At 42.2% G+C, this 12,466-nt stretch overlaps 1 protein-coding gene across 1 annotated transcript in view; it reads right to left on the minus strand.

Moving 5' to 3' along the window:
- Window positions 1–2,263: 2,263 nt before the first annotated feature.
- The window catches only part of GORASP1 (golgi reassembly stacking protein 1), a 73,388-nt gene continuing 63,185 nt past the window's right edge, over window positions 2,264–12,466 (minus strand). The window contains exons 8-9 of the mRNA XM_040352774.1: window positions 5,335–5,487; window positions 2,264–2,644 (exon numbers count right to left, since the gene is read on the minus strand). Of these exons, the coding sequence (XP_040208708.1) occupies window positions 2,412–2,644; window positions 5,335–5,487 (386 nt within the window). The 3' untranslated portion in view covers window positions 2,264–2,411. The remainder of the gene's footprint in view (window positions 2,645–5,334; window positions 5,488–12,466) is intronic.

Here is a 12,466-nt window from a genome sequence, read left to right on the forward strand (position 1 = left end):
TTTTAAATGAGAAAATAACACTGTAATCTGCTATTATTGAAGTAGATATCTGGCTACCTTTGTATAAGCAAGCACTCTGAGCCACTGCAGTGCTTACCCGATAATGAGAGCCTCCACTTTCCAAAAGCACTCGGCATTCAAAAAGGGAGACGAGCCATCCTCAATCATTGCAAGAATCACTTTTATCCAGCCACCTGTGGTCTGCTTAAGAAATGTTCCTTTTTAAAGTCTGAAAGCATCACATAAATTATGGTAAATTTTGATGAAAATATTGAGGATGGCTTTCAGAACCTCTGAATTCTAGAAGAGGGAATGGAACTGAAAAATTTCAGTGACAAAAATTATGGGCCTAATTTGCTCTAGATGGTTACCCAAGTCACACTGTTAGGGGCTTGATATATCCCCTCACAGTGCAAGCACAGCACCTAGAGTCCCAAGGAAGGAGGCACACGACTCTTTTTCCTTCATTTTGATTAGGACAGAGCAGTGGGGTAACATGGGTGGCCTTAAAGGCCAAGTTCACCTTTGGGACATGTTACATGTTCCACCTGTATTTAGGGTGGGACATGTAACATGTTCCAGCTTCTACCTCCTTTCCTCCCGCTATCCCTGTGACAGCAAGCAGTGATCTTCTCCCCCACCCACTGTCACAATTTAAAAACAGCTCGGCCACGCAGTACTCTGCCCACACTGCTGTGTCTTTCATTCACAGAGTTCCATGAATTAATTACCTAGAAGTACTGTTGGGGCCCTGGGGCCAACAGCTTGTAGTTCTCAACGAACTGCAAGGGCGCTGGTGAGCCCTCTTGTAGTTCACAGAATTTTCCTGCACTTCAATATCTGCCTACCTGAATCAGAAATACGGGCCGACAGTGTACTGAGAAGTCTGCAGGGTGCAATGCCTTACACGCTGCAGAAAAATAAAATACATTTTTTTTTTGTTTTTTTTAACCACTTAAGGACCGCCTCCTGCACATATACGTCGGCAGAATGGCACGGCTGGGCACAAGCACGTATATATACGTCCTGTACTTGTACCCAGCCGTGGGTCGCGGGCGCGCGCCTGCGGCGCGCTCCCGTGACCCAGTCCGAAGCACCGGGACCGCGGGTCCCGCGGACCCGATCGCCGCTCGAGTGCGGCGATCGGTCCCCGGAGCTGAAGAACGGGGAGAGCCGTGTGTAAACACGGCTTCCCCGTGCTTCACTGTGGTGGCTTATCAATCGCGTCATCCCCTTTAAAGGGGAGACACGATCGATGACGTCACACCTACAGCCACACCCCCCTACAGTTGTAAACACTCACACAGTGAACCCTAACTCCTACAGCGCCCCCTGTGGTTAACTCCCAAACTGCAACTGTAATTTTCACAATAAAGAATGCAATTTAAATGCATTTTTTGCTGTGAAAATGACAATGGTCCCAAAAATGTGTCAAAATTGTCCGAAGTGTCCGCCATAATGTCGCAGTCACGAAAAAAAATCGCTGATCGCCGCCATTAGTAGTAAAAAATAAAATAAAAATAAAAATGCAATAAAACTATCCCCTATTTTGTAAACGCTATAAATTTTGCTCAAACCAACCGATAAACGATTATTGGGATTTTTTTTTACCAAAAATAGGTAGAAGAATACGTATCGGCCTAAACTGAGGGAAAAAAAAATTATGTTTTTGGGGGATATTTATTATAGCAAAAAGTAAAAAATATTGAATTTTTTTCAAAATTGTCGCTCTATTTTTGTTTATAGCGCAAAAACTAAAAACCGCAGATGTGATCAAATACCACCAAAAGAAAGCTCTATTTGTGGGGGAAAAAGGATGCTAATTTTGTTTCAGAGCAATGTCGCACGACCGCGCAATTGTCTGTTAAAGCGACGCAGTCCCGAACTGTAAAAACACCTTGGGTCTTTAGCCAGCATATTGGTCCGGGGCTTAAGTGGTTAATAAAAAGTGAACTTGGCCTTTACATAATTGGTTAAGTGATGTTTTGCTTACAACCATCTAATTCTGATAGAAGTTTTGATTCAAACCATCTAGAGCTGGGAAGGTATCCGGTCTTGGCTGATCTCTACATCCCTGATGCAAACCAAACAACCAATACAATACATTCAACAGAAATCCTGCTGGTAAATGCAAGTGACCCACCACCTCTGACATGCCCATCATACCAGTAATATGCTAGCTAGTGCTTATGAAGATTTTAAGCTCTATAATCCTGAGAGGCAGGTCCATAAGAAGAACAAATAGATAATACAATAAAATCTATCCATTGCATAAAATTGCTTGTTGTGAAAAGATTTAAAAAAATAAAACCTTTAATTGTCTTATTAGCGACCATGCATGTTGTAACCCAGCATAGTGGAAAGCTGATAAAACTTGGCAACTATAAATAAAATTCTAGGTCTTTTACTTTCTATTCATATTTTGTTTCAGCTTTGAGGGTGGCTGTATCCTCTGTGGTTTGCAGTTCAGCAGTCGGGAGTGGACTGTCCTCTTGAGCATGTGATCCATTCTCCAGACTGTCCAGTGCCGGGGTACTGGCCAGGTCCTCGGAGGTGGCTGTGCTGTGCTCAGCGAGTGTCTGCTCCAAGATAGTGTGTGATATGGGCATTCCAAGTGGTGGCACCTCTGGAATTGTCACCTGTTCTGTAAAGATAAAAAAAATACAGAAATGTAAAGTCACAATTTAAGGAATATGAGAAATAGTTTGAAGAGTACCTGTCAGTTTTTGAAAATAACTGCTGAGGGTGTAAAGCACAGACAAAATCTGCACATAGGAATGTATAGAAAGCTGGCCAAGCTTTGGTGCCATCGTGAAATGCTAGAGACACAGCATTCAGCTGCCAATAAACGGCTTTAGAAGCTCCTGCAGGTTTGTGCAATGACCATCTTCGTGCCCATTCCTTATATCTACACGTTTTTTTTTTTTTTTTTGCATTTCACCATCATTTTCTCTACCTGTAACATACTGTGCATTATTATTTTAGTTAAAAATAATTAAAGTGGAGGTTCACCCAGAAATGTTAATTTTTAACATTAGATTCATGCTCATTTTGTCAAGGGGAATCGGGTAGTTTTTCTAAAATCAAAGCCGTACTTACCGTTTTAGAGATACATCTTCTCCGCCGCTTCCGGGTATGGGCTGTGGGACTGGGCGTTCCTATTTGATTGACAGGCTTCCGACGGCCGCATCTATCGCGTCACGATTTTCCGAAAGTAGCCGAACGTCGGTGCGCAGGCGCCGTATAGAGCCGCACCGACGTTCGGCTTCTCGTGACGCGATGTATGCGACCGTCGGAAGCCTGTCAATCAAATAGGAACGCCCAGTCCCGAAGACCATACCCGGAAGCGGCGGAGAAGATCGCTCTCTAAAAACGGTAAGTACTGCTTCGTTTTTAAAAAAAACACCCGATTCCCCTTGACAAAATGAGCATGAATCTAATGTTAAACATTTTTTTTCGGGTGAACGCCCGCTTTAATTTATTTCCCCTTTTTAGTTTTCGATTTTCTGGCCTCATATATTTAAAAATTCACTGGTTGTTATGGGTGAATAGCTAGAACTTCTAGAAGTGCAGACATGACAGTTATTTAGACTGTACTGTAAAGCCCTGCAAAGAGCACTTCACAACAACCTACATCTCCCCCACTAGATAGTCTAAAAGGCGGTTTAAAGCCGAACACTGGACACAAAAACCTTAATTTCAATGATAAGTTTGGTCAGCAGATCACTGGTGCCATGCAGATGGGTCAGTGTATCTGGGTGCCGTACATCCCATACGGGCGAGCAGATACACGAACAGGAAGAATCAATGAACTGCAGATCGGTCAGTGTACCTGGGTGGCGTATATCCCATACGGGCAAGCAGATATACAGACAGGAATCAATGAACCACCACGGTGCTCCATAGCGTGGTAGTTCATTGAGAACTACAAACCGACAGCCACAAAAGATGTCGGAGGTTGTAGTTTATTCACACACAGAGCTGTGTAAATGAATGACACAGTCCTGTGGGTGGAGCCACGCTAATTTCAAAAAGTGACAGGTAGTAAAGGGGAATTTCTCCTTGTTCTGCTGTCATGGGGGGGGGGGGGGGGAAATCGGGCAGCGGCTGCAGCATTGGGTACATGTTACATTTCACCCTAAATATGGGTGGAACATACAACATATTCCCAAAGGTGAAGTTATCCTTTAAAACACATTCCTCAATAACTACAAAAGATATAAATTCATCTTGTTTGCCCCAAATATCCTTTCAAACATAGATATTGCTCAGTAGTGACACCATAACCGGTCTGTACATTGCTATTAAAGAAGGCAGAGCAGTGGCTATTGCAGGCGGTGGCTGTCAGAATACAATCGCTTGGCAGGAGAGATACCTCCATCCAATGCCAACTGGTCAAAGTTGATGGTGATGGTGATGATGATGATATGGGACTAAGTGCCGGTTCACACTACTGCGCTCTGAAAGATTGCATGTGATTCGCACCGCAGTGCAAATCACATTTGTTGTCTGTGCAATGTGATTTTAGTCATACAGATTATATGGCTGTAATCGCAAGGCATTCGGACAAAACTCGCGAAGGACCGTTTTATTGGCCCGCACCTGTATCAGGATCACATGGGTGTTCACACCCATGCGATCTGATTCATGTCCGAACTGACAGTTTGCAGTGCGATATGCAAGCTGAAATTCGCAGTGGATTCGCAGGGTTCCTGCATCGCACAAGTGTGAACCAAGCCAAAGTGATTTCTTTTTTTTTTTAGGTAATTAACACGTGTGGGAAGAATAAGCTATGATGTTTTCTATCAGAATCATAGGTTTCCTCCCACAGATACCTGTGTGCATCCTTGAAAAGCCTTCCCCACCCTTCTCTCTGCACATCATAGTGATATTTCACTGCTACTTTTCACAGCTGATCACCAAGATAATTTAGCCACTTATGTGCTGAAACTTGTTTCCAGCAGTGATTAAAAAAAAAAGTCTTGGAGTTGTACAGTTGTGGTGAAAGAAGGTACTTGTAACAATGCTTCAAAAGCACTGGCAGGGGACCTAAGAAGAGGAGGATCGGGGCCTGCTCTGTGCAAAACTATACAACAGAGCTGGTATGACTTGTTTGTTATTTTAATAAAACAAATTTGAGCATTTAGAAATCAGTAACTCCTATAAAAGTTAGGATTCACTTTTTACATTTACAGTTCAAGGAGTTGACCCAATGTTTTGTTATCAATGTATCTCTGAAAGCAGAAGACTGAAGCACTGACCACAAGTAGTAAAGGACATATTGAGCATACAAAATATTTGCCCATGCAGGCATTTACAGCAATTTAAACATACCAATGTATGCACTGAGCTCTTCAGCACTCAGAATCTTGTCTGTTACTATAGGAAGCTCCGGAGTCACGTTGAGAAATTCTGGTGACGTTACATCTATCAGTTTGGTTACATCTGGAATTTCAGACACTTGGATGTTCGAATTATCTGGAAACCCTATAGTGAAACACAAAGTCAATCGTTGTAATCCCACAGACCTAACACACACTATTCTACATATCTAACATTTAAAAAATGTGAATGATCCCTTTAACTGACAAGTTTTAGGTCACGACCGATTTAAAAGGAAGCAAAAATGGTTGTAGCCAACTATGTATACAAAAAAACAAAAAAGAAAATTCCAAAAAATGGCTTCAACACGGTTGACACCATGTTTTGGATTGTGACTTGTGGACGCTCCCGGTCAGCTTTTCATCTACTATTTTTTTTTTTTTCGTGTGAGGGTTGAGATTTTATTTTCATATTTTCTGATGTGGTACCATACCATGATGCTGGGCACTGATGTTTTTTTTTTTCTCTCCCCTGTTTTGATATTTGCTTTTGTCTTGTGGATTTATTTGGCGGGATCCATTGAGGTGTCCCCTCGCCTGCTTACTACCTATATGACTTATGATCGACACTGCCATAATTTTCTATATTCATTGGAGTTTTTGGTGGGTGGCGTTTTTGTATAAATTATAAGATTAAGCCGATCCTGAAGTAACCCCTACTGCCCCCCACTCTTTTTGCACTTGAATGTATAATCATTAATGCAGCTGTTGATTATGTTTTTTTAATTGTATGAGAGAACTTTTAAATGTTAGACTAGACGCTTTGGGCCAGATTCACAAAGAGATACGACGGTGTATCTCCTGATACACCGTCGTATCTCTGACTTAAACTGGTCCTATCTATGCGTCTGATTCATAGAATCAGTTACGCATAGATATGGCTAAGATCCGACAGTGTTACACTGTGATACACTGTCGGATCTTATTTTCAATTTGAAAATGGCGCCGGGGGCGTTCCCGCTGATTTACGTTGAATAATATGTAAATCAGCGAGATACGCAAATTCATGAACGTACGCGGACCCGACGCAGTGTTCTTACGACGTTTCCGTAGCGGCTTTCCCGGCGTATACTTACCCCTGCTTCTATGAGGCGCAGCCAATGTTAAGTATAGCCGTCGTTCCCGTAAATTTTTTTACGTTGTTTGCGTAAGTCGTTCTCGAATACGGATGGACGTCGTTTACGTAAGCGTCGAAACCACTGACGTCCTAGCGACGTCAGTGGGAGTAATGCACGCCGGGAAATTTCGTATATACTTGAATCTAAGCCACGTTTTTCAGCCCTTCTTTTAGGGCTGAAAATACCCTCCTCGGCTTATACTCGAGTCAGTGTACCTGCATTCTTGACAGGCATTAGTTTTTTTAAAAGTCGCGGCTTCCTCCTGGCGTTCCATTCTGTGATGGGCATTAGACACTGTGTTCCGCCTATCACGGGGGTCCTCTCAACCTCGGACAGTTTCCCAGCAGACACTGTGTTCAGTGTTCCGCCGATCACGGACGTCCTCTTGTCCGAGGACGAAAGAATGTCCGTGATTGGCGGAACACTGAACACAGTGTCTGCTGGGAAACCGAGTCCGAGGATGAGAGGACCTCCGTGATAGGTGGAACACAGTGTCAAATGCCTATCACGGAACGGAACGTCAGGAGGAAGCTGCGACTTTTAAAAAATGGATGCCTGTCAAGAATTCAGGTACTCGGCACAGTGAGGTATGGCACAGTGAGACTGCAATGGGCACAGTAAGGTATGACACAGTGAGGTGTGAAAATGGGCACAGTGAGGCGTGCAAATGGGCATAGTGAGCTTGGGCACAGTGAAGCTGCAAATGGGCATTGTTGACCCTCTTTTCTGCTTACAGTAGCTGCTGCATTCTCACCCTAGGCTTATACTCAAGTCAATAGGTTTTCCCTGCTTTTTCAGGTAAAAGTAGGTCCTCGGCGTATACGCGAGTATATATGGTGAGTATATATATGGTGAGTATATATATATATATATATATATATATATATTATATATATATATATATATAAAAAAAAAACACTATTATGTAACCAGTGTACATAGATACCCAAAATATATGCATATCTTATATAAATAATGAATAAATAGGCAGCGCATGTAGCCACATAAAAAAAAAATAAAAAAATGTGTGAATCAAGCAAAAATAAAACATGAAACTATAGTCCATATCCTCATGTACATGCAATTTTAATAGTCAATAAAGCCACTGATAAGTATCACTCAGTACGCCAGGGGCAATCCCACCCCCTACTGGAGTGAAACGCACCACATAATAACCACCTGTTTGATGGCAACTCAAAACGTACTTCATAATATCCTTTCGCTTGCCTCAATATCACGGACATACCAGTTGGTTCTTGTACCAGCCTATGCGTCTGCAATGCTCCAGAAAGAGGCTTATCGTAGTGTGATAGGTTTTTAAAGGCAAGGTAAACCAGCAGGTAACACTGAGATAACATGCATGCACCCAGGGCTATAGATAATGGCAATATCAGATAACAGCCATGACAGTAATCTCCAATGTCTCACTCAGAATCAGGCGTGTACCAAGGAGTCTCTTAGGCCAGCCATACACGGTTAGAATTCCTGCTGAACCGCCCGAGATTCGAACCGTTAATGGGCAGGCTGAATGTGCCAAGTTGATCGACCAGTCTGCCAGATTCTCTTGTGATTATGGCTAGCAGCTTTTGCAGTATTAAAGCCATTATTTGTCCAAGAAAGTCTAACTTATCTGCAGAAAAATCTGCCTTGGACAGATATTCGGCTTGTTAAAATAGGGTCCTACTGTGATGTAAAGGAAGTGGTAGTTTTAGCGCTTCGCAGGCCTTCAGCAGAGCGAATGTTCATCTAAAATTTTGCTGCAGTTTCCCTGTGCCTGGTTTTCACCTCTGCTATCCCATAAGGGGAAAGCATGTCCGTAAAGGAATATATGGAAACCCGGGTGTAGACTGCTGTGTAGTAAAGTCCTCATGGAAAAAAGGCAGTAGGAAGTGAATCAGTACCTTATAATGGGCTCTAGGCAGAAGTGATGGCAATAATGCAACCTCCTAGTCACCCCTTGAAACTATGCATTGAAATGTGGAATTTTTACTGCCAAGTTTGAAAAGTTAACACTGCATACATGAATGATTTCAACACAATTCCTGGTTTCCAGTTTTATGTACAGAAGAATGAATACCATTAAGGAAACCTGTAATAAAATGAAACTACAGTATTGTTCCAGTACAGGGTAAACCGGTCTTACTTGTCCATGACTCTGGTCCCTAATCAGGGTCCAGGCTTTGCCCGTCACAGTGGGCATACCCCCGAAGAGGTCTTCAGGGTCAATTTCAATAGGAATGGACCACAGTCCTGGACCTGTATAGCACCCTGCGGCTAACTACAAGCATTGCACTAAGGGATTGTTCTCATGCGTATTGATTATGAAGGACTAAGCAATTCTCGTTAACGCACCTATAGCATTTATGATGTGTTCATATTGCGTTTTCGTTGGGTTTATGAAGCGTTGAAAATTCTTAAAAATTCCCATGAAAGTGTTGCTTTTCTAGTGCTTAAAGGGGAAGTGATGTGGAGGAAATTATCTACTTTGAGGCATGGTCAGGTTGTGGTGTGATAGTAGACATTTTTGTGAATTCCCTGCAAGATGGATTTGTATACTGTGATCTCTTTGACACTTGGCTTGGTGCAGCTCAACTTCACTGAAACAAAAAGCTTTGCCACCAGCAATAATGTTCAATGCCTCTGCTCCTGCCTGGCACTGTCAGCATTCCTTGCTGGTTGATGCTTTTGTTGCACACATGGCTGCTCGGTGCAAACAGGAAGTGGCTGGAGCGGCTCTGTCCTAGTTCTTCATTATTTGCCAGTGCATTCTGGGATACAGGAACCTCCACAGCCTCTTCCTCAGCACCCAGCTAACATTTTATAAATTCTTCACCAACACACCATAAATTCTATAGGTGCTCTTAAAGTGGAGTTCCACCCATAAATATAACATTACATCAGTAGTTTTAAAAAAATGTCATTAGTCCTTTAAGAAAAACATTTTTTTTTTTTAGATGCCTTCAAAGTGTTGTTGCTAGGCAGAATAGTTAATCTGCCCTCTTCCTGCACCTAAGTGCTTAAGCTTCCTAACCTACACCGCACAGACTCCTGGGAATGTAGTGGGTGTAACTTTCCAGGAGTCTGTGCACTCCCCAGTCTCGAAGAATCATGTGACTTGGACAGTACAGGTGCTGAAACCTGATCTGAAACATATTACACTGCTTGTGCAGCACTGAGCATGTGCGAGATCTGCAAGGCTGAAATCCAGGAGATCATACAGTCTGGCTTCATGATGCACACACTTAAGATGGCCCCAGTCAATTTCTATTTTATAAAGTGTCTAAATGCTGTAACAACCTAACAAAACGGACCTTAGTTTACAGACTAACTTTACTAGAATACATTTAGCTTGTGTATTACAGGGGTATTTATATTTAAAAAGTGAAATTGTGGCCGGAACTCCGCTTTAAGATACTGTTACAAAGCATTACCATTGAAATCAATGGAGGTGGCTGACCAGTGTCGATGCATCACTATGTCAGACCAGTATGTTGTTTCTACATCCCTGTGTATATAGAAGAAAAAATAACCCATTTTCTTCTATGCCTAATGAAAGCAACATGCCACAGCACAATGCTACCGCTCTTGTGTGTACTACACTGTGTGGTGCCATTATAATATTCATGGCAGGCGCTGAAGGGTGGTTATGAGGCTTTAAAAATGCTGAATAAATGCTGTACAAACACAGGGTATTGATACGTGTGAACAAGCCCTAAGTGTCAAGGTGAGTGCCCAAGCAGGATCCAATGTCTGAAAACATTACAGACCATTCCCACAGCCTGGGGTCCAGGTACAGTCCCCAAGGTTTTACCGAGGTTCCAGCAATCTGGATACAATGCTTATGTTGTTGCATTGGAAAACAGTGAGGAATTGATTGAAGATTTGGTTAAATAATCCAAATTAAAATATTAAACTGAAGTAATTGATTTCTTAATAAGGAAAAAGGGGTCTACTATGTTAGGACACTAGCAAAAAAGAAAGTTCTCAAGGGGCAGGGTAGGGTTATAGGTCCAGGGGTGGTGTCCAGCAAAGCTTTGCCAGTGCCCAGCCACCTGAAATGATCAGCCTATAATAGTCTGTGCCCTATAATGTAATTAAGGCAAACCAATGGGCAGCCTCTTCCCTGAGCATTGCATACTTACATGCTGGAACAAGAATGTGCCGATTTGTCAATAGGATATCCATTTTAAGACCATAGAGGGGTGCAAATTGGAGTCCATGGAGGGGAGGATTATGAAGTGCATTTTAAATTACTATGAAACAGCTGGTCATTTTGATGCAGTGCGTTCTGGTGGGATTGCACCTGCAATACTGATTGATACACATTTGTGTCTCTATTTACTATTGGAAATTGCGCACAAGGCATAAGGTCTGATGTTTCAATTTTTGTTTTACTGTTTGTAGTACATATGCAAGTTATACGTGTGCTCTATTATGGCTTGCTGTTATAGGACAAAGTGTTCTGTGAAGAGACAAACAGGACAGCTTATGTGTAGGCGAGACACAAGTCTACTGCTATACTACCGGCGCTCAAAGAAAGTGTAAATTGTTACTAACAGGCAACGATCTAAGGAGGTGACACAAACCTCCTGAGATTTAACCATTTGATTTAATAGCAGATTTTCTCTGGGTTTCTTCTTTCACTGCTTCCATGACTGCCGTACGCTGATATATGTCGGCAGAATGGCACGGGCAGGCAAATGGGCGTACCCGAGTGTGCCCGGGGGTCCGGCAAACTCGATGTTCACCGGCGACCCGCGATTGCGGTGAGGAGAAGCAGAATGGCAAGGCCTTTCGCTGCTCTGCCTAGCGACATGACATTGGGCGCAGTGATCGCTGTCATTTCAGTGGTAGCCCCCCCCCCAGTTAGAATCACTCCCTAGGACACACTTAACCCCTTGATTGCCCCCTAGTGTTTAACCCTCCCTGCCAGTGTCATTTATACAGTAATCAGTGGCTATTTATATGGTCCCAAAATAGTGTCAAAAGTGTCCGGTGTGTGCGCCATAATGTCACAGTCCCGATAAAAATCGCAGATCGTCGCCATTACTAGTAAAAAATATATATATATATATTCATAAAAATGCCATAAATCTATTCCCTATTTTGTAGACGCTATAACTTTTGCGCAAACCAATCAATATACGCTCATTGCGTTTTTTTTATCAAAAATATGTAGAAGAATACATTCTGGCCTAAACTGAGGAAAAACATTTTTTTTTATATATATATATTTTTGGGGATATTTATTATAGCAAAAAGTTAAAAATATAGCTTTTTTGTTTCAAAATTGTCGCTCCTTTTTTTGTTTATCGCGCAAAAAATAAAAACCGCAGAGGTGATCAAATACAACAAAAAAAAAAAAGCTCTATTTGTGGAGAAAAAAAGGACGTCAATTTTGTTTGGGTACAAAACTTGCACGACCGCGCAATTATCAGCTAAACCACGCAGTGCCGAATCACAAAAAAGAGATTTTTAATACAGCTTACCTGTAAAATCTTTTTCTTGGAGTACATCACGGGACACAGAGCGACATTCATTACTATATGTGTTATATGGAGTACCTTCAGGTGATGGACACTGGCAATCTCAAACAGGAAATGCCCCTCCCTATATAACCCCCTCCCATAGGAGGAGTACCTCAGTTTTGTAGCAAGCAGTATGCCTCCCAAAATGGTCCCCATAAGAGGGGTGGGAGCTCTGTGTCCCGTGATGTACTCCAAGAAAAAGATTTTACAGGTAAGCTGTATTAAAAATCTCTTTTTCTTTATCGTACATCACGGGACACAGAGCGACATTCATTACTATATGGGATGTCCCAAAGCAATGCTTACAATGAGGGGAGGGAGAACATCTCCAAGACAAAAGGATTTAATTTAGAGAATACTCAAATCATAATAAATCCAACTTAGTTGAGAAAAATAATCTTAAATTTTAAATTTAACTCAAAAAAGAGGAGCCCCCGGA

Source organism: Rana temporaria, chromosome 5 (assembly GCF_905171775.1).
Source record: "Rana temporaria chromosome 5, aRanTem1.1, whole genome shotgun sequence".
NCBI lineage: Eukaryota > Metazoa > Chordata > Amphibia > Anura > Ranidae > Rana > Rana temporaria.